Raw genomic sequence first — 27,862 nt, 5'->3', positions numbered from 1 at the left:
CTAGAAGGCTGTGCAACACTGTCTTTCTTTAAAGAGACTTGTAGTTACAGTCTGATAATCAGTCCATTGCTCGCAGTCACTGTGTTGAGACCCAACAACTTTTATATAAATTTTATACATATGGAGGAGAAACTAGATTCACTTTGGTATTTTACACATTAATGGAAAAAAAATTTGTCTAAGATAGAAAAATAAAATGAAACAAAAGAGACAATTTTGCTGAGGTGGTCCATTCCTACCACACATCTGTAGTCTTCTATGTTGAACTATATAAAAAACAATGTATATGAAAATACAAAGACTACAGTCTCTTTTGTTCTGATCCAAACACAAAAGATATTTTCTGAAAGCTGATGAAGAGTAAACAATACAGTTACATCACACTATATGATCACCTTAACTGAGTGAGAAGATATATTATCTGTATATTATTCCACACTGTCAACAGCTGTACCACTACATGTGTCTTGCCACAACAGGACATGACTTTAAATAAGGAAGGAGACCACGGAAATTATCAACCAACTTAGATCAAAACAACAGGAAGTACAGCTGATGATCACAGTACTTTTTTTTTTTTGGGGGGGGGGGGGGGACACCAACTCTGGTTCACTATTTGTAGATGGAGAGGGGAGGAGGCAACCAGTTAAATCCTTCAAGAAAGCCTGCTGGCATTTGCATAATCTACGGACAATCACAGAAAATTCAACTGGTACATATTAAAAAAGAATTAGAGACGGTAAAAGAGGGTTTTTCATAAATATATACATGTGTTTCATTTGTTGGTGGGTTGTCTACAGAGGTACATTGCCCGAGCCATCAGTGATAGGGATGTGATGCCACTGTCAATACTGTAGAACATGGGGAACCAGATGAGCCAAACCCCTTGTACAGTCCTGGTCATAAATTGAGTTGATGGAGCAAACTCCTCAGTCGTTTGTATTCAAATGCCTCCTGCTGGACTTAACAAGCATATGAATGGTTTCTCTCCATGATGATCTGCATATTTCATGGACCTTGAAGTAGATCACTGAGTGAGGTGATTCAATGGTTAGCATACTAGGCTGACATTTGAAAAGTGTTAGTTCAAATCCCCATTAGCCCACAAAGATTTAAGTTTACTGTGGTTTCCCTAAATTTCTCAAGTGAAATGTGGAGTTATTTTTGGAAATCAGTGTCGACAATTTCCTTCCCTATCATCTCCCAATTTAAGATTGTGCTTTGTCGCTAACAATCTTGTAGTCCACTGATGTTAATTTCTAACCTTCCCATGTTCCTCTTTTTTCTTTTGAGTGGGCCCTCTTTGAACTACCTGTGTTTTGCTGAATATGATCCCTTGTTGTGGGCTTGGTTACAAGAGGAAACCAGCATAGGCTACGCCATGTCTCATTAATGAAAGTTGCACATTAATGGCAACCCTTACTTTTCTGCTGTTAAGCTTTTCAATACAGGTTGGGTGTGTCTTGATGACACATGATAATGAACGACTTTACTAATACACTGCTCACATCAAGTTAGTTAAACAAGTCTTGAAATTATGATGAAAATAACTAGAACAAAAAGAGGGATGAAACAACAACATTCAGGAATAATGTCTTGCTCCATGAATATAACTTCATTAACAATGCACTGTTACCCGGATACAGGCAAACCCTGCAAGGTACTCATAATACTACCAATAAAACAACAGGTTTTTGAACAAGTAAACACCTGTACAGCAGCCACACAAACCAAGTTGGAACCTTGGTATACAAAGCACATTATGAAAGTCTAACAGCAAACAAACTCATCTGAAAAAGGGATGGGTACTACATTTGCCACAAACAAACATGTTTCCTATATTTGCCACAAGCTAACGTGTGTGCTACTGATTCTCCAAACAAACAGTTTACTTGCAAAATTAAGATTTTGGTAGTTATATGTCTTGAATAGTTTTGAGCTCAATGCTTTTGCTACCATCATATTAACCATTGAAGTATCTGATTGCATCTCACACACAATTAAACGATAAAATTAAAAACATCACAGTAATAATGACTATATCACTGCATCCACTCACCATTCAAGATAGTGAGTGTTCCTGAAATTTTGTAATGGTATATGGAGCAATTAAATGATTCAATTCTTTTCGCTGTAAATTATGTGGACAATTCTCGCAATCTAAAAGTGCAAATTCTTTGAAGAGAAAGTTACTTTCAGAGAACAAAGTTTTTTTAGTGAAAGTAAACTATCACATCAAAATAACTGTTGACTCCCACCTACAGAGGGATAAACAAACATCATAATTAAGTAAGAACACACATACAAAAAAGGGTTTTGTATATGCAAGCTTTCAGAGCCAGTGACTCCTCCTCCTGGTGGAGGGGTTTAATGGGAAGGAAGAGGGGTGAAGGAAAAGGACTGGAGAGGTTTATGAAATTGGGTACAGTTTGGAAAAGTCACCCAGGACCCTGGATCAGGGGACACTTACCCGAAGGGATGAGAAGGAAAGACTGATTGTTGGGGACTGCACTGGATGAGATTGGAAGACAGAGATAACTGCTAAAACATTGTGCACAAGTTGATAAGAGTGAAAAGCTAAGTCACTATATGTAATAAAGGTGGGAGATCGTCATGATACTTTTTCAATTAGAGGCCACATGTCCTTTGGATACCCATTATGTCTTTAACGTAGTGGTTTCCATTGCCTTCTGAATCCTCATGCTGTTGAGTTACTTCTTATGCCGGAAGTCTGTGCCTGCCAATGCTGATTATTAATCAAAATTTAAGCAGCAGTGGGTTATGAATCTGGGACCAAGGGCATTTTAATTATTAATCAAAGACGCTATCCCTAGGCTCATTACAGTGTCATTAAACTGTACCCCCACCCTCCAGTATTGTTCATTGTACATAGTGTTCTGTGCTCGAGTGCAAGTAGTGAAATAACTGAGAAAGAAAAAAGTAGCTCAAAGGCAATACAGTGATAATTATTTACCTTACCTTTTTTCTGGTGTGTGTGTGTGTGTGTGTGTGTGTGTTGGGAGGGGGGACTGCTATGGTTCCCAGTAAACTGAAATGACATTTGTCAAACAAACATTCCTCTCCATTAAGAAAAGGTGTATTTGTTTCTCATCAGTTGTTGGAACAAAATAAAAACAAGTGAAACTCCTGACAATTTTAGCATGTTTCGCCAAAAGTACAGGAAGCTAGCTATAAGGTAACATTTACCGTAAAGGCCAAAAAACCACACACAATAGCAGAAAAGTCAATTATTCAAAATGACAGTCACAATCGCATTATTCATTTTGCCGCCAACCGGTTTCAACCCATGATGGTGTTATCTTCAGGGCAATTTACACTATTTGGTCACTCACTCTGGAGTTACCAACCGTGCACAGGCAGGGTGATGGCTCCAGCGAGCAACCCAATGGTGTAAATTGCCCTGAAGATGACCCCATCACGGGTTGAAAACGGTTGGCGGCAAAAAAAAAAAAAAAAAAAAAAAAAAAAAAAAAAAAAAAAAAAAAAAAAAAAAAAAAAAAAAAATGCGATTGTGACTGTCATTTTGAATAATTGTTTGTAAGTAAATTCATCACTGTTGATCTCCATATAACTATGTTGTCAAAAAAAAGAGCAGATAAGTTGTTAATGTCCAATTTGAAGAAATGGTAAAAGCAGTTCTTGGTTCAGAACCTACTACTGAAATTTCAAAAATTCCTCTCCAGTGATATGGAAAACATTTTGAAGGAGAAAATAAAGGTACAGTTATTGTGATAGTTTCATAGCTTTGGTTACTGATAACAACTTGACACCAGCACCTACAAGCTTTAATCTGTACACTAAAAGCACTGAAGATGGTCATTATGTGATTGAAAATCGATTTTTATGTCAATAAACCATCAAAATTACACCCAACACTGACCTTCCTTCTAGTTACATTAGAATTACTACTTATGTATCTTCTTTAGGTCATTCATTGGTACGTGAAGATGCGATTATGTCAGAAAATTAGTAGTGATTAATAAATCATTTTGTCGCAGCTCTTCAACATTTGAAATGTATCATCACAGCTATGGCCGCCCCTCATACCAAGTCATCTGTAGTCACAAAATCATTCTACTTTATTTTTCCCCAATTTTGACCTAAAGTATCACAAAACTGACACAGCCCTGAAATTTTGTGTTGAGCCCAAAAGTTGTGGATCCAAACCAAATTATCTCCTTTGAATTACTATTAGCTTCATTTTTGAAAGCCTTGAATTTGACAAAGTGCCAAAATGCTCACAAAATACTTTGCACCTCTTCTCAGCAAGACCTTGTAAAATTACAACTGTTTCGTATGCTGAGTTCAAATTTTGAACAGTTTCGTTTTTTTTTCTATAGCGAACAGCAGTTCAAGATTTCACTCAGATTGCAGATGGTCAGGAACAATCCTATGTGCAATCAGAAAGTGTGTCACATTTGTTGTTTGCAAGTAAGCAAATATACTGTTACAGTGTATACCGGTAGAACGTTTAAGGAGCACTTTCCAAGATGCCTTTCACCAAAAAATTCAATAACAAATTATGGTTCGCACTACTACATATAACAATTATATTTAGAAACTCTACATAATTAGCTGCAAATTGGTTGCTTTATGACTTATATTATACCTAAAGCACTTATCCATAGGACTATTACTTACCGAGGGAAGTGGTGGTGAACCAAGACGAGGTGCTTTGGAGACAGGTGATGCACAGCTTGTAGTAATTGTGACCCCAATTTTGCCCGACTCCTGGGACAGTACTTCTGCTTTTCGTTTTGTGCCAGTGTCACATCGAGGTGACGTGGCAATTGCATCTTCCACAGTTGCAGCAGTGTTTGTCTCTACTGCATCCTGAACTGCAGGTGTGGGAATGGGAGTATGAGGACGTGTCGTCTTCACCTGGGCAATTACTGCTGGTTCGGACACTTCTACGGGTTCACTGGCTGCTTCATTCAAATCTCCAACAGTTACTGTTGGTTCGGGATCCACAGTGTCCACAGGTACAGGCCCTGAATATTGGGCAATACTAGTTAAATATTTGCTAATGCAATTAAGTCATCAAAATAGGAATATGGATATCTTTAGTACCTATTTAAGATAATGAGAAACACAATACTGAGGCATAAAAGTGGCTAAGTCCAAACATTTTCTGTTCAATAAGGCCCACAGCTTTCACAATGAAAAAAATACGTGACTCACCACTTTAATCTAAGAACATAAAAGCTCTTGTCCAGCTTGAGACTAGATACAGTTCTACACCTACATCTATACTCTGCAAGACACTTCACAGTGCGTGGTAAACAGTACTTCTGACACAACTACCTGATTCCCCCTTCCCTGTTCCATTCATTAATGGTGCATAGGAAAAACTATTGTTGGTATACCTCTTAATAAGCTCTAATTTCTCGGATTTTCTCATTAGGGTCATTTTGCGAGACATACGTGGGAGGAAGTAACATACTGCCAGACTTTTCCTGAAACGTACTCTCTCAGGATTTCAGTAGTGAACCAGTTCATGAAGCACAATGTCTCTCTTACAGAGTCTGTCACTGGGGTTTGTTGAGCTCTGTAACGCTCTCACATTGACTAAATGACCCTGGGACGCAATGCATTGCTCTTTGTTCGATCTTCTATATCTCTTCTATGAGTCCAACCTGGTAAGCATCGCAGAATGATGAGGAACACTCAACAACTGGCCAAACGTATTTTGATGCCACTTCTTTCAGGGATAAGTTACATTTCCTTAAGATTCTTCATCTGAATCTCAGTCTAGCATATCTGTTTTTCCTACTGATTATGTGTACTTCCACATTTCATTGCTACAGACTGTTACTCTTAGATATTTTATGGAAGATGCTGTTTCCAGCAATCTGTCATAATAGTGTAGTTCTACAGTAATGGAGTTTTTCTCCTATGTGCGTGCAATATGTCACATCTATTTACATTCAGGGTTAACTACCAGTCTCTGCACCACTCATAAATCCTCTGCAGGTCCTTTTGCAAATTGCTGCAGTCTTCTGGCGTTGCTAAACTCCTGCAGATAACAGCATCGTCTGTGTATAGCCTTATGAAGCTTCTGATGTTTTTTACTAGATAATTTATATATATCTTGTAAACAGCAACATTCCTTCCACACTTCCTCGGGGTAGTCCTGAAATTGTCATTACATTTGTCGATTGAGGTCCATTAAGAATGTGTTGAGCTCTCTCTGCAAAGAAGTTTTGAATACAGTTGCGAATCTGGTCCAATAGTCGATAATCTCATATTTTTTTCACTAAACAGCAGAGCAGGACGGTGTCAAATGCCTTCTTGAAGTCTAGGAACATGACAACCAGAGTGGTGATGTCTTTAGCACTGCGGATCCCATGGAGGAACAGAGTGAGCTGAGTTTCACAAGATCTCGGCTTGAGATATCCATGTTAATTTTTTGAGAGAGGATTTTTGTTCTCCAAAATCGTCATAAAAGCTTGTTCCATAACTCCGTAACAGACCGACATCAGCGATACAGGCCTACAATTATGTGCAACTGTACTATGACCCTTCTTTATAATGGGAATAACCTGCACTTTTTCAGTCACTAGGTACCCTTCATTGCTCCAGTGATTTATGAGAAACTGCTGCTACTAGGGATCACGTTCTTTCGCATAATCTCTGTACGATCTTACAGATACTTCATCTGGTCTTGATGCCTTTCCACTACCAAGTGATTATAGTTGCTTTCCTATTCTGTGATCATTTATCAAAATATCTGGCTTTTATGTTCATACAATGATTGAAAGCAGCAACAATATTACGATCTTCTGCAGTGAAACAATTGCAGAAGATCAAATTTAGTATTTCAGCCTCTCTCTGTCATCTTCCATTTCGGTGCCAGTATGATTCATGAGTGACTGAAGAGATTATATAATCTGCTTACTGATTTTACATATGACAAAAAAACTCCAACAGTTTTTGGTCAGATGGGATGGCACAATTTTACTTTTAAAGTCATTGAACACTTCTCCCATTGTTTCCTTTATGCTCATTTTTGCTTCATTCAGCTTTTGTTTCTCAGATAAGCTTTGACTTATCTGGAATCTGTGGTGAAGCTCTCTTTGTTTAGGAAGCAGTTTTATATAACAGTTATTAAACCTAGTCTACGGCATACTGAACAATGCTTTTGGTTTTTTTTCCATTTGTGCTTTATATCTTTGTCCTCAGCATCAAATATTTGATGTTGACTACTAAGATACTCAGCAATTTGTATCGTGTCACTCTTGCTCATCAAAAATACTTTCCTACATTTCATAACAATCCATGTAATACCCACATCATTGATGCAATCACTGCCTTATGATCACTCTGCGTTAACTGATTCTAAAAGTTCAGAGAGAAGGTCTAAGACTTTATCTTCACGAGTTGGTTCTCTCACTATCTGCTTGAAGCAATTTTTGGATTAGACATTCAGAATAATGCCACATGTAACCCTGTCTCTGGCACCATTTTTGGTCACATGACTCTCCTATTCTGTGTGGCAAGATGATGTCACCCCCTATTGCAATAGCATGATCATCAGGAAACTTATTCACAAAATTCTGCAAGTTCTCCCTGGGCACGCAGTCTATAAAAGCATCCACTATCGTTTTTGATCTACCGACTTCACCAAGATTAATTGACGTTCAGAAACCATAATAACCTTAGTAGATATTACAGAATTCTTTCCTGCAATAAATACACCACCACTTTTGGCATTTAACCTATCATTACAATGAATATTCTAATTTGAATTTAGAATTTTGCTTCCACTCACTTCCAGTCTCAACCAACCTTCTGTTCCTGACACTGTCTGTGCATTATAACTTTCAATAAGAGATTCTAAAACAGGGATCCTTCCTAGGATGCCCCAACAGTTTATTAATAGCACATTAAACTTTTCTACATCCAATATGCGAGGATGAACATTTTCTGAGAACATTGTGGCTGGTGTATCTTCGATTTTGGCTGGCAATTCGTCTCTGATCACAAGGGGCAAAGGGATGGGGGGATGTTCACCATAGGACTACAATTGACTCTTGGTATGATGCTACAATTCTAACTTTTTTTATTATTATTTATCCCTCTTGGAGCAGAAACAAAACCATACAACAATTCAGTACAATGACCCAAAAATCAGCATTTCTATCATTTTACACTTTCCTTCCCTAAAATAATATTGTGCAGATCTGTTTTGGTTTTTGCAAAACAGGTACATCCCAAATTACTGCACAGGGCATAACTCTCCCAAAAAATAAAATTTTAGAGTTTTGCTGGAGACAGTACTGTTATTCACCAAATGACTAGCATTAGCAATTTGAGCAGTTACCTTTCTCAACACTTACCAAAACAATCCCAAAAGACAAACTCTATTTCATTTTATGACTGTTAGAATGATTATATGTTATTTATATCTTCAGAAAAGCCAGTTGACAATTGTATAAGTTATTATACATTATGAAGACAAAATGTGATCCTCTAGTTACAGAAATCTGTATTGACAGATTCTGTACCAATAATAAGAAAAACTGCCCACATTTTTAACCCTGTATGTCACCACATATCGTTACATCTGTAATTCTTCATACTAGCAATGCAATGTCAATTTAGAGTGCACTTCTGTTACGACATCACTCAACTGATGCTTTATGTCGCATATCATGCAGACTGACTTCACAATGGGATAGTATTGCAACTACTTCTGCAACATAATCCATGTTCTCCTTGGTTCATATAAGGTAACCAAATTGACAACCAGGGCAGACCCTCCAATAGTACCATAGGAAATTCATTCTTTCAGTATTATTCCAAAAGGTAATTCATTCTTTCAGTATTATTCCAAAGGATCTATATCAATATTAAAATGGCTGAGTGGCCACGCGGAACATTAACTCAACTGCTCCTCATTCTTGGATTCCAAGTACCAATCGCAATCAGCTCTTCTGCAGAGATCGTCATGCTTTTAAGACAAAATCTTAGGCAGCTGCAAGGGTGTCTGTTCCCCATGTAAGCAATGGCCAGAATAATTCCTTGCAGTAGCTCTAAAATGCCTTTGGGAGTGGTGACACCACTGTAATCAAAGCTCCTGAATAAGGTTCAGAGTAGCCAACCCTGAAGGTTTTCAGCCTTCGCCCCTGGTATATCCCTTTACTAGTTCACATACAATGATAAACATTGACGCAGATGTCACTACCCCAGGGAGTATCCAGTCTCCCGTCACCAAGAGTGGCGCACTGAGGCCTTCGGATTCTGGGGAGCCTGACGTCATCATGCAGGGAAAGTCAGAGTTCCCTAAAATCACCATCTGATTGAGACCCAAAACTATCACACACTTTGGAACTATCAATATTCAAACGCACTGTAAAACCGGAAAACTTAAGCAATTGACTGATATCCTGAATAAACGCAAAATTTCAACAATGGCTGTCCAAGAAACCAGATTCACTGATGATACGGTTTTTGAGTTGGAAGGTTATAAAATAATTAAAGGGAAGCCGGTGTCTAAGAACACACATGGCTCCAGCGTTTTTGGAACAGCCCTTTTAATAAGACGTGATGTGATGGATTCTGTCATAGGATTCACATCAGCTAGCAAATGCATCTCTGTGTTATCCCTAACATGCGGCAACAAGGGATATTCTATTGTAAATGCACACGCTCCAGTTAATGATGAAAACAAGAACCCTGAAAAGGTCCGAAGTTTCTTGCAGATGCTAGAAGATGGAATCAGTAAGATCCCCAATCACCATGTCAAACTACTGGTAGGTGACTTCAACGCTCAACTGGGAAAAGAACAACAGTACCAAGACATACTAGGGCCTTAGACAGCACATAGACGAACAAATGCTAACGGCAAACACTTAATTGAACTGTGTAGGTTGTATCAGTTGAAGATCGTATCCACAGTATTCCCCAGAAAGGCAAGATACCAGACCACTTGGCAGTCACCAAACGCTACTATTAGATCATTTCAAATCGATCATGTTGGAATCAGTGTACAGAGCAGGAAAGAAATCACGAATTTCAGAGTACACAAAGGTTGGAATGTTGATTCTGACCATTTCTTCATGCAAATAAAGACCAGAATACTACCCAATCGAAAGGTACCTCCTACCACAATCCCACCAAGGATTGATCCCCAATTCTTTACAGAGAATAAAGAATGCTTTACAATGGACATCATGCAAAAATGAATGAAAGACTGGAACCAACTGAGGTCCTTTGTAAGCAAAGCAATCAATAACCTCAAAGGAAGCGAAGTCATAGGTGATGGAATTCTGAATGTGACCTCACAGTTGCTGAGTGTGCCACAGCCTAGAGGAAGTGGAACTTGACTAAACAACAAAGTCTGGGAGAATTTCACAATGGTGTGGAAATTGACAAGGAAGACTATCAGGTGTGTGAAGAGATCTTACGATCGATCAAGACTGGAAAAGTTGGATGAAGAATTTGAAATGTACAACACCAGAAACTTTTATCGGGCCTTCAGAGGGGAATCCTCAGGGTATAAACCACAACACCTTCACTTTAAGAATACGGCCAGGGAGCTGGTCACTAATAACCGCGAAAATGTGGAACTTTTGGCAAACTATTTTGAGCAATTGCTTAATTGTCAAGAGCCCACGGAAAGATTGCCTGCTGAAAAACCTCAAGTGATGCTCTTACCATCTAACCCGCCAACTATACAGCAAGTTGTTAATGTCATCAACCATCTTAAGAATGGGGCACCCGGGGAAGATGGCATCGTTGCAGAAGCTCTGAAAGCAGGTGGAAATATGATCATAGAGGCTCTACACCGGATCTTGGTTGACTGTTGGGAGGCTGGTAGGATCCCTGATGACTGGAAATCAGCTATCTTACACCTTTTACATAAGAAAGGCGATCGCAGCTATCTCAACAACTACCAGGGGATTTCTCTGCTGCCAATAGGATACAAAGTGCTCTCCAAGATTTTAATGGACAATGTAGAAAGTCAAGGTGATCAAACAATTGGTGAATATAGAGGAGGATTTCGACGCAGAAGGTCCTGTACTGAGCAGATTTCCAATTAAAACAAAAAAGGAGTACGAACATCAGCGTGGTTTTTTTAGACTTTACGAAAGCTTATGATTCCATCAACCGCCAAACACTCTTCCTAGTACTCCAAGAACGAGGTGTGGATTACAACGCACACACCCTCATCAAACAGACTTTCACAGATACAACCTCTAAGGTGAAGTTCAGAAAAGAACTATCTTGGAGTTTCAACATCCAAACGGGAGTACGTCAAGGTGATTGTCTATAACCCATTCTGTTTAATCTGGTGCTTAAAAAGTCATCAAAACCTGGGAATGTACGCTGAGGAATCTAGGAATCAAACCAGTTACCATAGGAGTCAGGATCCGAAGAAACAAGATAAGGTGCCTTGTTTTCACAGATGACATTGCAATCTTAACCAGCAACTCTAAGGATGCTGTCATTGCTGTACAAGCCCTGCATGAGATGGCAGTGAAGTCAGGGCTACAAAAATCATATAACAAGACCAAATACTTTGAGAAGTGGCACTCCAGTAACACCCCTTTGACGACTATACATGTAATGATTGGGAAGGTAAATCGCTTTCATTATCTCAGTGAATGAGTCCACCCCAATGGTAGAGATGCACCTCTATCTCAGAAAGGAGTAACAAACTCAACCCAGCATAACATCTGTCCCACAATCTGTACAACAAGAAGTGCATTTCGAAGAATGCTAAGGTTTGTAATTACAGATCTGCTGTCAGACGACAGTTTCTGTATGCTGCAGAGACCCTCTTGATGAAGAGAATAGGCATGATGGATGACCTGGAGAAAGCCAAAAGACATATTTTCAGAAAAATTCATGGCCCGAGATTGCTCCCAGATCGAATCTACCAATTGAAGTCTAATTCTGAACTGTATCAACAGTTAGAACGAGCCAACACCAGTATGCAATGTAGGAGGCTCAAGTTCTAACGAATGAACAACAATAGGCTTTGTGGAGGTATGTACCATCTATGCAACTAAATGAAGGCAGTTTGTTGCCATACACTTTTCACTACATTTATTTGGGAAGAGTCATCAGTGGCCTGAAATACATGTTTCTTTTTATACTTACAATAAAACGTATTATGTGATAGATATAATATACTGATATCTTACATTTTGTCATGTTTTTCTCTTGCTTTTTAGGTTAGAAGCAACTTTTGTAGCAAAAGTTTCATATTAGGAATGTATCGTTTGGTGTTACTTATGATTTCCAGCACTGTTAACACATGTGTGTTCCTGGAGATGTATTTGCAGGTCTTCATACTCCAGCTAGTCGATTTCTGGTGTTGTTTCATAAGCACTTGTCACTTCGCATGTTTCACTTTCACTTCCATTTGGTGATCAACATATATGTGTTTTCAGTGTGTAGTGTTGCCAAATGTTGTGTGTGTGTGTGTGTGTGTGTGTGTGTGTGTGTGTGTGTGTGTGTTGTAGCGGGACTTTGAATTTCGCTGCGCTACACTCGTTCTCTCAGATATAAATTATACCGTCGCAGCTGTGTGAGCACTCGATGGCAGAGAAAGTATTTATAAGAAAATGAAGGTACAAAAATTGGAACACATTTTGTTTTCTACCCGCTATTGTCTCTTGTGAGCGAAAGCTTAATTTAACTTATTCACTAGTCTTGGTACGATTCAGACGTAAAACTTATTCGTTAGTCTTGGTCTGATTAAGACATAAAAACTTATTGAAGTGCAGACATATAGTATTGTGGAAGCAGCTGTAAAATACATCGCATTCGATATCAGGATGGTTTTAATTTGTAGACATTAGTAATTCCTGGATGATGAAATTTACTGCAAGTTTTTGGAGCAGCTACGACTTGTTCATGCAGAAATGAAGCAGGAGATCGTTGGAGAACAAGACCTGAACGCCGCACGAGAGAAGACATATTAACTTGGTAATGAATGTACTCTTATCTACGTCATTTTCCCCTGTTAATCACCTTTTTTTATTCTCTGTTCTCTTTCAAATAATTTTTGTAGTGGAAATTGGTTTGACTTTTGCTCAGAAACGCCACAAGGACCACCCCAACAATAGCTTTTCCGAATCACTAAGTCCGACAGGTTTTCTGTAATTCGAAGTCCGATTTGCATTTCATTCTTTCCCTTTTTCACGGTCATTAACGATTTTAAAACCCCCCTTTTTATTCACCATTTCTTCCCACATTTCAACCTTTTCTTTTTTATTAGCCACTACAATTGGCTTCCGCGACAGGATGCAATCTTCGGATGTATCATTTTTGAGCAAATTTGAAACTTTAATTCGTATTTTTTCCCAACAGAGAATAACCAAAAATCCTGAAGTTTAAAGGGTAACTAAAAGCCAACTTTATTGTACCTAAGCAAATGATTATAAAACAATATTGTAAAGAATTTTTGAAACTAATTCAATCTGCTTTTCTTTTCATGGCATATATTGATGCAAAACTGTTATTTTGAGACTTTTTGGTGATTATCTGATGGAGATGTATTAAGAAAATCCATATTTTGACGAATACGATTTATGCAGAAGTGATTGACCAGCTGCTGCAGGACAGAAAATTTAATGGTGAGTCACACAATTATATTTTATTCAAATATTCAACAGTCAACTGGAGAATCCATTTTTCCCTTTCCACACATCCTGTAGTTTTCTTCTAGGTTTTTCCAAAATTATCTACCTCTATTGTAGTTTGTGGTAATTACAGTATTGTTGTAGCATATGAAGATCGTGAATTTGACTGCCAAACAGTCATTTGTTACGAAAAATTTTACCCACCCTGCTGCATCTTTCTCAAACCATTGTTGCAATAGAGCAATCATTTACATTAACGAGAAAATTTTTGAACCTAAATTTGAGTCAAATCTTTATTAATCAGACTTATATTATTCCCTTTTTGATTTACGATTATACATCCTATTAAAATGGAATGCGGTAAGGTCGAGATAGTTTTGACAGATGAGTTAAGTGAACTAGATTCACCGTTCAACCAACAAGAAAGTCTGTGTTTTCCTCCATGGACGAGTTCATAGGTCAATGCAATGATTTTGCCTCAAACTCGCAACATTTGTGATAATACACAGATAGCGACTTTAAATGACGAACTGTGGAATGGACGCGAGACTAGACCGTCAGCGTCATTGTTAACATCAATGTCAGAACCGAATATGAGACAAATTCAGCAACGTGACACAAATCGGACATAGGAGACTGACAAACTGGACCGACTATTAGAGTTATTTGCAGACATGAAACGAGACAGTCAGAAAATTGACGTATTAAACCATACTATGACCGAAAATTTTGAACGAATGACGAAACAGATGACAGAATTAAATACCACCACTCAACAGCTCAGGCAGCGATTTGAGACATTGTCCGACCGAGTCACTAAACAGGAAGAAATTATGGTTACATTCACACATGAAACAAAAAACAATATCACCCAATGTGAGAATCAGTTAACTCAAATAGTTAATGTGCAGCAGGAAGTGAACACACATGTGGAAGAGTTAGCTCAGGCCCACACTTCAGCTAGCTCCACCCAAGAAAAGCTGACTGAAGAAGTAGGAAATATTACCCAACAGCTCACAATGGTAGTTCTTGAACAAACCCACCTCAAAGAAAAGATAGAAAAATTAGAAGACTGAGCGGACCTCGCGTCACTAAACAATGACACCAACACAGCTAAAAGAATTGTACATGAATGTAAATTGTGTGACGACTATCTGGACAAAAAACTTGAAACAATTACACAGGACATACTTTCAAAAACAAAGACACATGTTAAAGACGAGACAAAACACATAGAAGACGAAGTGACAAAATTACGAGACAATGTTGTGCCGTGTTTGGCGATTGGTGCAAACGCATCATCAGGGAACGGCAGAACAGCTAAAACCATGGTTAATGACACAGACAGAACACCTATTGTGGAATTACCCATTTCCAATCAAAATTACAATGTGCCGCTTTCTTTTCCACCAAACGAGCAATATTATGATACAATACCTAGAGTAGCAAGTGACACAAACCACATCAATACAGTTATGCCAACCGGCATGGCTGATGACAAGTTTGTAAGGCATGGGTATTTCCAGACATTTTCCAGTGAGGACAAGCACAAAGTCCACCCTATTGTGTTTATTAGATCATTTGATGGTGTTTTTCCACGTAGTTGGTCAGAAGTCGATAAAATCAGATACGTCACCAATCTCATCAGAGGACGAGCAGCTGAGTGGGGTGCCGCTATGAAACGGCAGTGCCTTACGTTTGAACATTTCGAACAAGCCTTCCTGGACGAATTCTGGTCCAAAAATGAGCAACAGAGTCTAAGGAGAGAAGTGTGCAACCCCGAGACCTATGACCCTAAAAAAGAGACATTAAGACAATACTTTGAGAGGTACCTAGACAAGACACTGTACTGGTCCAAACCAGCCGACTTGCCAGCGATAATTGACACTTTAAAGAGCCACTTACCCTTTCCATACCGAGACAGATTAATAGGAGTACAAGAGAATGACATTAAGACTTTCTTAAACTTCTTAGATCAAATGGACATAGTTTACACAGGCGATTCACGCCATTCAAATACTACTCATATTAGTAACCAAAATCAGCACCCACCCCAAAGGAACCGTAGTGACGGTGGTTGGTGGAACCATCCTTCCGCGCCGCGACACAATACGATGCCTGCATGCGAAACATATTCAAATGGAAACGTGTATGACGGTACGAACAACCGCAGAAATTCGTGGAATAATAATAACAAAAATAATTATCACCCATATCAAAATGGTAACTACATGCAAAATGAAAACCACAGACAGTACAACAACAACCGCAATAGGGGACGTGAGAATAACTGGTACAACCCGGGTTACTTTGCTCAGAAACGCCACAAGGACCACCCCAACAATAGCTTTTCTGAATCACGAAGTCCGATAGCTTTAATGTAATTCGAAGTCTGATTTGCATTTCATTCTTTCCCTTTTTCACGGTCATTAACGATTTTAAAATCCCCGTTTTATTCACCATTTCTTCCCATATTTTCAACCTTTCATTTTCTTTTCTTCTCTTTTTCTTTTTTATTAGCCACTACAGTGAGTGTGTGTGTGTGTGTGTGTGTGTGTGTGTGTGTGTGTGTGTAATTTTTTGTTTAATAAGTATATGTTTCTGTTTGTGTGTGCGTTATTTGCTGTGTGCAAACCCCACATTCCATTGAGGCCTGTTATTAATTTCATGAATGCACCATCATACCATGTGGCAAAACACAAACAAAATCATAATGCAACATTATGAAATGAAAAACAGCAGAACAGTGAAAAACACAAATGAACTCATAACACAAATAAAAGATGTACACATCCCAAACACAGCATCACTCATCTCTTTTGACATAGAAAACATGTACACCTCGATATCCACTGCAGAGACAATAAAACTAATTGAAGAAAACTTACTGACATACAATAAACTATCTGCAGACAATATTCATGAAATAACAAAAACCCTCAAAGCAATCACATCCCAAAATTACTTCCAATTTGAAAAGGAATTTTACTTACAAGAAGATGGGCTTCCAATGGGATCCCCAATTTTAGGAACACTGGCAAACATATTCATCAACCACATAGAAAACACAATCTATGATACAGTCATCACAAAGAAAGGATACAAAATTGGTTACTGATACAGATCTGTGGATGACAATCTGTATGGTAGATGAACCAACAGAGAAAATTGATAAACTTCACACAGATGTAAACAACATACATAAAAATATTCAATTTACCATGGAAAAAAAAGCAAATACACTTCTTGGATATAACAATAAAGAGAGAGAACAATACAAACCCAAATTTGACATCTTCAGAAAGCCAACAGCCACAGACATAATCATACATCCTTCATCCAAACACCGGCAAAATCAAAAATTAGCGGCCCTATGACACATGTTACACAGGCTAAATAACATCCCACTCAGCAAAGAAAATTATGAAAAAGAGTTGCAAACAATACAACTCATAGCTACAAACAATGGTTACAGCACCCATATAGTACAAAAACTCAATCAAAAAATTAAAACACAACCAAAGAAAAATCAAAACAAGCAGGCAGCACAGAGCCCCACAAACGCTACAGCACACATGGAAACATAAAACAATAACACTCATGACATGAATAACAGAAAAATATGGTACACTCTTACATACAAACACAAAGTAACACACAAGATAGCAAATATACTAAAGAAACAGGGATTACGAACAGCTTACAGAAGAAGAAACCCACCCCAATCACATTTACAAACAACAGAAAAACCAGATAAATACCAAGAAGCAGCTAGAGAGCCAAGAATGTAAATCAGTATATCTGAGGATGACAAGCAGGAACTTTAAAACTAGATGTAAAGAACACATAAGATGTTGGAAATATGAAAACAGTCATTCTACCTTCACCGAACACCTGATAAAAAAACATGGACATGAACCATCCAACATATAATGTGACATGACAGTTATCAGAGTGAATAATCACAACAAAAAGCTCCCGGCATCGCAACAAAACTTTCACATACAAAGAGACATTGCAATGCAAAAGAAGGTACTCAATGACCAAATCCATATAAACAATAACTCCCTGATCATGCTACCCAGCAAAACAATAACAAACTGAAATATAACCTGGATAAATAATTAATGAATTTCTCCACCCCCCCCTCCCTGAAACACACACACAGACACATGGACTCATATTTATTAAAAATAATAATAATAGTACATTGGCACACACACACACACACACACACACACACACACACAACAAATGAAAAACATCAAACACAACAGAAACAAAAGACAGACAAACACACAACAACAGTTGGCAAGACTACACACTGAAAACACACATATGATGATCACCAAATGGAAGTGAAAGTGAAATATGCTCAGTGACAAGCGTGTATGAAACAACACCAGAAATCGGCCAGCTGGAGCATGAAGACCAACAAATACATCTCCAAGAACACACAATACCGGCACTGGAAATCATAAGTAACACCGAACAATACATTCACAATATGACTTGTGCTACAACCCAAAAAGCAAGAGAAAAACATGACAAAATGTAATATGTCAGTATATTATAGCCATCACATATGTTCACTGTATGTATAAAAAGAAACACGTATTTCAGGCCACTGATGATGCTTCCCAAATAAATGAAGCGAAACGCCTTTGGTAACAAACAAAACTGTCTACGAATTTAGAGCAACTAAGGGAATGACTGGAAACAGATAAAAATGACAACAACAGGCTTACCAAGACGATCTTCTCATTGGTTAAAAGCTAGAAGACAGGAAGCCTGTGGCTTAATGAGCTACTAAAGGACTCGCATTCAGCTCGGATCTCTGATCTTGAGGTTCCAAATTTTGTGCTATGGTCGAGTCTTGGACCCCACCACCTAGAGTCCCCAAACATCAGAAGCCCCTTTCACATGAGAGGAAGGAGAAATTATCAGCAGGGCTCAAGAGATATTGGGAACGGAAGAGAGCATCGAAGAAGAACTAGTCATAAGTGCCCCTTAGTGAGCTAAAAAAACTTCTGCTGAAGTTGGAGAAGTGGGCGTAATACTTGTTTAAAGATTACCACTGACAAAACTATGTGCATCAATTTTATTTGTTCCTGTCAAATGTTTAGTATACCTGACAGACACCTGTGGAAAAACCCTCTTGCTTTTACGAACTTGATGAGATTCTGAGGCCTTGGGTCCTACATTTCAAAAAGAAACTTATTTGTCTGCCACATCTGAAAGACTGTTGGATAGGCACTTAACAAACTAAAATCCCTGAATGGTAAGACTGTGTGTGTGTGTGTGTGTGTGTGTGTGTGTGTGTGTGTGTGTGTGTGCGCGCGCGCGTTGGTGTGGGGTGGGGCAAAAAGTGTAATTAACCATCCTGCAGCAGCTCCTCATAAATTGACATTGGTATATATACTCCATTGTGCAGTTGCCTGCATGTCCTACTGCTTCCTTAGCACATTATATGCACAATATCAACACGATGTGGTAATTTGGATTTAAGCAAAGCAGTTTCTGAACACCTAGAAACAGTAGACGTCAAACTTATATCTCAGGGATGATACCGTATATACTCGAATAATCCACACGTTTTTTCCCCCAAATTTTAGGATGAAGAACTGGGGTGGGCGGATTATTCGAAACATTGTTGGTACTGCTCCGCCCCCAACAATACATCCCATTATACTATTGCATTGTTGCGGCCTCAGTCTGTGACGCATCAGTAGCACGTTAGGAGTGAAGTATTAACGTCTACAAACTTGTTAATTATGGCTACAAGTTCTCGTTATCGCTAGTACACTGTTAAACAAAAAGTGAAAATTATTGAAGAAGCTGAGAATATTGGAAACTGTGAAGCAGGAAGAAAATACGACGTGAGGAGAGTTGTATTCGGGACCGGTGAAAAACTAAAACGCAGCTCCAAGAAACTAATAGTAATCGCCGGACATTTCGCGGCCAAAAAGCGAAGCATCTGGACCTCAAGAAAAAGCTCTGCGATTATGTAGATGAGAAGCGACAATACGGATGCGCGGTGACGAGTGAAATGTGCCAGCTTAAAGCATTATCTTTAGCCAAAGAACTAGGCATTACCAGTTTCAAAGCCAGCCAGGGCTGGCTATCAAGATTTTTCAACCGAAATGATTTAGGATTCCGGAGGAAAACTAGTATTGCTCAGCGGCTTCCAGGCAATTACGAGGAAAAAATAGTGAATTTTCATCGTTATGTGATAAATCTGCACCGTAAACAGTCCTATATATTATCGCAAATTGGTAATGCGGATCAAACGCCAGTCTATTTTGAGATGCCGCTCAACAACACAGTGAACAGGAAAGGAGAATCCAGCATCATGATACGAACTGGCAGCAGTGAGAAACAAAGATGTAAAGTGATGTTTATTTTATTGCACATACCGTGTTAACAAATTCTTAAACAAGATAATTCACATTTCTTTTTTTGCTATTGTAGGTACGCGTAGAGTCCCGGCTGGCCGTGATAATGTTCCCCAGCCACCCTCCCGTCTAATGGGCCAGCCCGCCAGCTGCACGCCGCTGAATCGGTTGCGTTTTAATGATGTATCAACGTGTACAGCAGCGTTGCTTCAAACCAGTAGTTATTATACATACTTTTGAACACATCATAACGTCGGAACAATTTTATTTTGTAAATAAAACAAATTAAAGCAAAAAATATTTTTTTTTCCTTTTCCTCAAAATTGGGGTGCGCGGATTCACTCTGCAGTAGCAGGATACAGTAACATTCTTTGCTAGAGAATCAATTCTTAGCAGTCAAAATTACAAAAATTTAACTGAAAGGGAAAGTCTGTATTTACTGTTTCATGTATCTGACAAGCCAATGTGGCACCTTTGTTTTGTAAGTGCAGTGTGCTGTTGATATGTTTGTATGATTCATCCACAGTATTATTATTTCTAGAAGGTATGTAAAAAATATTGTGACATCTTTGTTGTTATATTGTTATCCCACATGTATACTGGTTGTACAGTTGTGAGATTGATACAGTAATGTTTGTTTCTCCTGATACACTGTAGATCCAAAGATGACAGTTTGACTCTGTCAAAACCAGTCAGTGAGGAAATAAAATAAAAATATTACAACACGTGACCTTGGCTGCATATCTTCTTATTTATCAGTTGTTACTGAGTTCTCTAATAGCTTTTCTTATATGAGTAAAGTTGCCACTATTCTTGCTCTGGTTGTTTTCGCACATTCTCTTTTACAGTGAGTGTGTAACAGATCCTGTTTTCATGACTTTTCCAACTGATAACATTAAACCATATTTCTTTTTTGCTCCCCTCTATTAACTTACTTAGTTTGTATTTACCTAAACTGTGATGTACACAAGTCAGAATTGAATTAAATGTATTCAGTTTACCTTTCAAGAAATATGTTAGACCGTATCAGTTCAACAGAAATACTCGCCTAGCTTTCTGCTTTAACACTTTGTTTCTGCTGACCACTGGCACTATAACAGAATCGTGGCTGCTACTCATAAGTGACGATCTAGAAAATGTTGGTTCTGATTTTATACAAGGGAGAAATAAATCTCTGTTAGACTAGCTGTTCGATGCTATTGTCTGATAATGCATTCAGTATCATTTGCAAAACTGTTAAGTCTCTGTTGGTGAAGCAGGCATCATTTCCCCACTGAAATCAAAACAAAAATGTGTGTGACTTACATCTCACAGAACTGGAAACTAAGTCGCATATTCATTATAATGTAGTTCTTGGCCCAACACTGATTGAAAGTCACATTCAGTAACATAATGCATTTACGAAACTACTAGCCACTAATGCCAGCTTGTGGTGGCAGTGATCATAAATTCATAGAGCAAAGATGAGTGACGTAGTATAACAAAGGAAACATATGTTGAGAGATTTGTGAAATGTTTGGCTTTTTTATTTGCCATACTTCAATGACAGCACAATACAGATCCACCTTCCCAATGCACATCAGTCTCTTTTGGATTATGCTTATGTAAACAATTACGGCATGTTTTTAGCTCCTATTAAAATATATCCCTCCATCAGCAGGTTCTGAATTACTAATTGCCAATGAAGACTACGTAAGTTACATACTTCCACCCACCATCATCAAACAGAATAATTTTCTGAGGAAATTCCACAATATGACAAGTTATTCACAAAATGGAAAGATGTATTTATATCTGGCATCCATCCCCAAACTCTGTGTAGATGACCATTTAAAAAACTAGGGATACTGCTAACAACACATTCACACTACATTTATTCTCTTAAGAAATTTATATGAAGAACCAAACACAATTTGGAAAAAAAAGAAAAAAATTAAATCTTATAAACATGACACTAGGAACAAAAATGGCCTCCACTATTCATAACTTGATTTTACTTTTACACAGAAAGAACAAAGTATACAACTATTAGATATTTGATGACCTCCCTTGAAAACTGAAGGTGGAAACAAAAACATTGCCAAATACAAAAGGAAATCATTTCTTTTGGTAGTTCCTATTCTAATCTCTAGATACAATTATGCAATTCTCTAGCATATAGCAAAATTTTCACTGGCTTGTGACATTAAATAGCTTATGAATCCTGAAAAAGGGAACAACTTTGCATTCACAAAAAGTGATCACAGACTTCTGCAGAAAGGAGAACCTGATCATTGTTTTAACAAACAAATTAAACTGAGCATTTACCAGACAGAAAGGTAAAAGGCATGTATTAGCCTACAATGACAGGACCATGGGTCACAAACTTTGGGACTACAGACAAATGGCACCTCGGTGTCAACTGAGTTGCATAATACTTTCCATGTTATTTTTAACCTTGGATCCAACATTTATTATGCTTAGAATATAATAGAGGGAAACATTCCACATGGGAAAAATACATCTAAAAACAAAGATGATGTGACTTACCAAACAAAAGTGCTGACATGTTGATAGACACACAAAAACAAATACAAACATACACACAAAACTCAAGCTTTCACAACCAACGGTTGCTTCATCAGGAAAGAAAGAAGGAGAGGGAAAGACGAAAGGATGTGGGTTTTAAGGGAGAGAGGAGTCATTCCAATCCCGGGAGCGGAAAGACTTACCTTAGGGGAAAAAAAGGACAGGTATACACTCGCAGACACACACATATCCATCCGCACATACACAGACACAAGCAGACATTTGTAAAGGCAAAGAGTTTGGGCTCAGATGTCAGTCGAGGCGGAAGTACAGAGGCAAAGATGTTGTTGAATGACAGGTGAGGTATGAGCGGCGGCAACTTGAAATTAGCGGAGGTTGAGGCCTGGTGGGTAACGAGAAGAGAGGATATACTGAAGGGCAAGTTCCCATCTCCAGAGTTCTGACAGGTTGGTGTTAGTGGGAAGTATCCAGATAACCCAGACGCCCTTAAAACCCACATCCTTTCGTCTTTCCCTCTCCTTCCCTCTTTCCTGATGAAGCAACCGTTGGTTGCGAAAGCTTGAATTTTGTGTGTATGTTTGTATTTATTTGTGTGTCTATCAACATGCCAGCGCTTTCATTTGGTAAGTCACATCATCTTTGTTTTTAGATGTATTTATTATGCTTAAGATCATAAGTTATTGGCAGAAATTTAAATAGCCAACTGCAAAACGAATATGGGTTTCATTTGAACTACTCTCTGAAGTATGTATGTAGACAACTAAAATTTGTAGCACGGAAGGAACCACAAAAAATCTTATTGAAATATTAAAACTTTTAAAGAACATGAGATATGTATTATTACTTAAAACGTGATTATTCAAACTGCAACTTTTTAGGAGTTCCATAATATTGCACTGTTTCAAAATAGCTTCTTTATGCAATCAATCAATATACTTTCGGCATATTCAAGATCAAGTATTACAGACACATACCGTATCACAATCAACTTCATTCAAAATCATAATTATTTTTCTGGTGCACATCCATACAAAGCACTGTGCTGATCCACACTGAGATATAGTGAACATTCAGATTATTGTGACTTCGTGTATCCCCCCCCCCCCTCCCTCTCCCCCTCTCTCTCTCTCTCTCTCTCTCTCTCTCTCTCTCTCTGTCCTCCTTCCTGTTGTTGAAGAAGTAATACCAGTGACCAACAAGTACCAGAAGAATGCAATTTATTGTTGACATTGTGTGGAGTGTCGAGAATTTGGTTTCCTTCCAGTTAGTGTCTTCACAGCAGATGAGAATGTACGCGAATCACAATCTAAAATATGTCTTAAATTTAATCATAGAAAATGGAATTTGTTTACAAGCACAACTTTCCAAGTAACAATACAACACCCCATTACATTAATCTACAAACAAACTCAGCTGAAACTTCACAATATATAAAGCAGAAAATTTAATTTTATCTGGTACGTATGATGCAGAATTTTTCATATCTATTCTCAAACAGGTTATGAGAGTGCACTAATGATTCATTTAGCATTTCTAAGTTTAATAAATAATGTAACTGTATTTTATGCAGTGACATGTAAAACAGAGGATGTCGAAATGGACAGAAGTGGAAGGAGTCATAACAACTACGAAAGGTAGAAGCAGCCTGGACTGGATGAAGCAACTGTGAAAATGGTGAGAGCTACTGGCATTGTTCGAGTGCATTGCTCTATCGGGTCATGAGAAAAGTATGAAAGAAAGAAGGAGCCCTAAAGATTGGAAAGAGGGAAAATTATATCAAAATTATTGGGAAGTTACTATGATGTGTCGTGCTGCCAAGATATTTGAGAAGATCCAGGAAAAGAGAGTACAGTAGACAGTAGGAGGAAGATTGAGAGAGGAACAATGTGGGTTTAGACCAGAAAGGTAGACAGAGAGCCTCATTTTTACTGTAAGCATGCTCCAAGAGAAACACTATATACATTATAGGGATTTAGTAATGGTGTCCTGGACACTGACATGGTTATGACAGTGTGAAAGCGAGCTCCAAGAGAAACACTATATACATTATAGGGATTTAGTAATGGTGTCCTGGGCACTGAGATGGTTATGACAGTGTGAATAGAAGCAAGATCTGGAAAATCCTTCGGAAAAGGGAAACTGGAAGGCTGACTATGAGAAGAATAAAGGAAATGTATTAAGGAAAAACATGATGATTATGTGAAAGACAGCCTATAACTGGAAAGTTCTTCATGCAATTACAGATGGTTGCACGCTGCATGGCACACAGTGGCTCCCCAGTTTGCTTTTCCACACATATCTGAATACTTTTTTAATACCTGGGACATCAGAAGTAATCTGGGTTGTGCTATCTTCAGCAGGAGGTAATTGAACTGCCTCCAGTTCAGGATTTGTATCAATGCCAGGCTCAGGACCACCTGCTGGATCCATTCCCATTTCAGCGTCAAGTGTCGTAGCATCTGTAGTAGCTGCTGCAGTAACTGTGCTGTCAGGAGCAGTTGTTTCTGGAGGTGTTGCAAGTTCTTGGTTCAACAGCTGTAAATAAATGAAACTCTAAATCACCTACAAAAAATTGCAGTATGGTGAACAAAGAAAGAACTCTGTCGCTGATTTAGAGCATAACACAGTGCACAATCTCTATGAGAGATAACAGGGACTTTTCATATAAAATTGCATTGATGGTGATACTTAAGAAAATCATTGTGCCAGCAGAAATTCTTTTAACAACGAACATAAGCTACTGAGATAAACTCACAGTAAAATTAATGCAAACTTGGAAGCCCTGCAGGGAATACAAATAATGGGAGGAGTAAAAGCGACCACTCACTATACAGTTCCATCAATGAGCAATTAAAAGGAACACAAAGAGTATTCTGAAAATGTCCAGCCTTGATAGTAAATTTTTGAGGAGGAGTGTGAGGGAGGGATAGTAGATTCTACTGGTTAGACATAATTTCAGGAACAGACCAAACTAAGTTTTGTTAGGGACGGGGATGCTTTTTTGAACTGACATATGTAGATGGAGCAGGGATCTATTAGAAATGTGATGTAGCTGTACGGAATAAGGAGTGAAAAGGAGTATAAATCACACTGGTGAGTGATCAATGGTGGTAAACAATGAAGGAAAGCACTAAAGATACTCCTGGAAAATGAACATCAAAAGAAAAATTCAAAGTAAGCATGCGAAATAAATAAGGAAAAAAATATAAATAAAAACGTCTGTAGAAAACTATATCAGAAGTTGAGAAACAGAAATGGTGGCTCCTTCTCATTACAGTCTTGAGTGATCTGCCATTCCTTTTAAATCTTCTGCAACCTCCCCCCCCCCCCCCCCCCCAAAAAAAAAGAGGTAATCTAGGATGGTTTTGTTTACTTATACATATGTCCATCAGTGGCATTAAAAATTTCCCGTACTTAAGGTAAGCACTGGCCAATAATTCTTTCTCTCTCCATTTTGCAGTCTACATCTACATGGTACTCAATAATAGATGATAATTATGAAGTTCAAGTGAGGATAATTTTGAGTTGCCTGTCCATACTTATTTTTAACAATTTCAAAGTGTCCATAGGCAAATTGATGCCTTGAGATGTTGTAATTGGTATTTAGGGAGGTTACTTGCTCAAATTATAGTGTGTGTGTGTGTGGGGGGGGGGGGGGGGGGTTGGCACACGAAAACTACTACAGTGTAAAGAGGCTCACTGAAGAATACCAGCCAGCGACTTCAATGTACTCTCATGGCGGGTGTAGTAAAATGTTTATTTCCATTAGTGTTTTGATGTTTCATAGTTATGTGTCACACGACATCACAACAAATTTCTGGCCACTAAAACAAATAGTCAGCTTTAACTGGGAACAGGCCTCCACAAACTTTGTAAACTATCATCATTCAAGGCTAAGAACTAAACCCATTTCTAATACCTTAAATGTATACCATATATTTACATCAGGAAAGGATTGCTGTCTATGTGTACCACACTTCCCAATTAAAAAACTGCAAACTCTGTGTACTGAGTTGCATCAGTAAGAATTAATATTAACAGACATACTTCTGAATTCCTATTACTATTCCCACTATTATGGAGAGGTGCCTCTTGATAAGGTAGCACAAAATATAAAAATTTCTTGAATGGAAACAATTCCACCCCCACACTGGAGTAGAGATTTGGTCCCATGTAATTTTTCCCACTAGTTCCAAAAACTAGACAATTCATATATGCTAGGCATACCTTTATGACCTAAAAGTGGCTGTGTAAATATTTCAAACAAACTTCATATGGATGATGTTTATGCAAAAATGAAAAAGAGTGGTTGCACAAAGCTAAGAGAAGTTTATGGAGAGGAGATGTTACACACAGACAACTGATATATATTTTTCACAGACTACAAAGGAATTGGTCAGGCTAGTTACTCTTTGGTTGTGACTTTACAAACATTGAACTGTAGGTAAAATACTAGTCTTGTATGAACTAAAATTACAGAGAATTTTACGCAAGAGATCCTTTATTACACCAGTAACAGAACACCAATTGAAATTCCTCACTTTCAGATACAACTACTACGTATTTCCAAGGGTACACAGTAGTGAAACCTTGGTTTGTTCTTGTAACTGTCTCCCACTATTTTCCAATAGAAATGTTAATTAAGAAGTGCAAAAGCAAAATTACAACTAATTACTATACGAGACAATACAAAACATACACATGGATTTTAATTACAAATGGATTCAACTAAATTTAATTGTAATATCCCATATATACATAATGAGCACATGATAAATCTAAGATACAGTGAAGATATCAATACGAACATAAGTTCCACATAACAAATTCACTGGCTTTCAGTACCAAAGAAAAGTCTGGTGCAGCTACTTTTCATACAAAAGTAAAATATCCATTACCTAAGGTGGCTTTTCCCTTCCATTATGTTACACCACAAAACAACAATAACTTGATACATTTGTCTGCAGAACATATAAACAGTACCCTTGAAGCAGTAATGCTGAACAACAAAGTTTACCTATGAAATTTTTCAAAATGCTGGGAACTCTACAACTGAAGTCTTACCTGGTAGCATTTCACAATAGTGTCATGCAGTCACTTTCTTAAATACATGCAAGTATTAAACTGAAGCATGCACTCCGCAAACATGTCTGAAAAATTAAAATTAGGCTGCACAGTACATCCCAATTCAATAGCTTCCACAGAGAATAAGATATTTTCGAACTTTCACTTTCAACAAACTTCCATAAAATTGATGTCTGGTCTCAGCTGCAGATGTTTCCAGCTTCTGAAGAAAACTTTGATGGAGCATGCCTTGGCATT

At 38.1% G+C, this 27,862-nt stretch overlaps 1 protein-coding gene across 2 annotated transcripts in view; it reads right to left on the bottom strand.

The window, feature by feature from the left end:
• The window catches only part of LOC124787628 (polycomb group protein Pc), an 82,884-nt gene that overhangs the window by 32,857 nt on the left and 22,165 nt on the right, over positions 1 to 27,862 (bottom strand). For both annotated transcript variants that reach the window (XM_047254392.1, XM_047254402.1), the window contains 2 exons: positions 24,859 to 25,075; positions 4,663 to 5,012 (listed from right to left, as the gene is read on the bottom strand). In XM_047254392.1, the coding sequence (XP_047110348.1) occupies positions 4,663 to 5,012; positions 24,859 to 25,075 (567 nt within the window). The remainder of the gene's footprint in view (positions 1 to 4,662; positions 5,013 to 24,858; positions 25,076 to 27,862) is intronic.

This window comes from Schistocerca piceifrons, chromosome 1, assembly GCF_021461385.2.
Source record: "Schistocerca piceifrons isolate TAMUIC-IGC-003096 chromosome 1, iqSchPice1.1, whole genome shotgun sequence".
Classification (NCBI taxonomy): Eukaryota; Metazoa; Arthropoda; class Insecta; order Orthoptera; family Acrididae; genus Schistocerca; species Schistocerca piceifrons.
The sequence above is the reverse complement of the archived record's forward strand: the minus strand, read 5'-3'. Positions and strand labels throughout refer to the sequence as shown.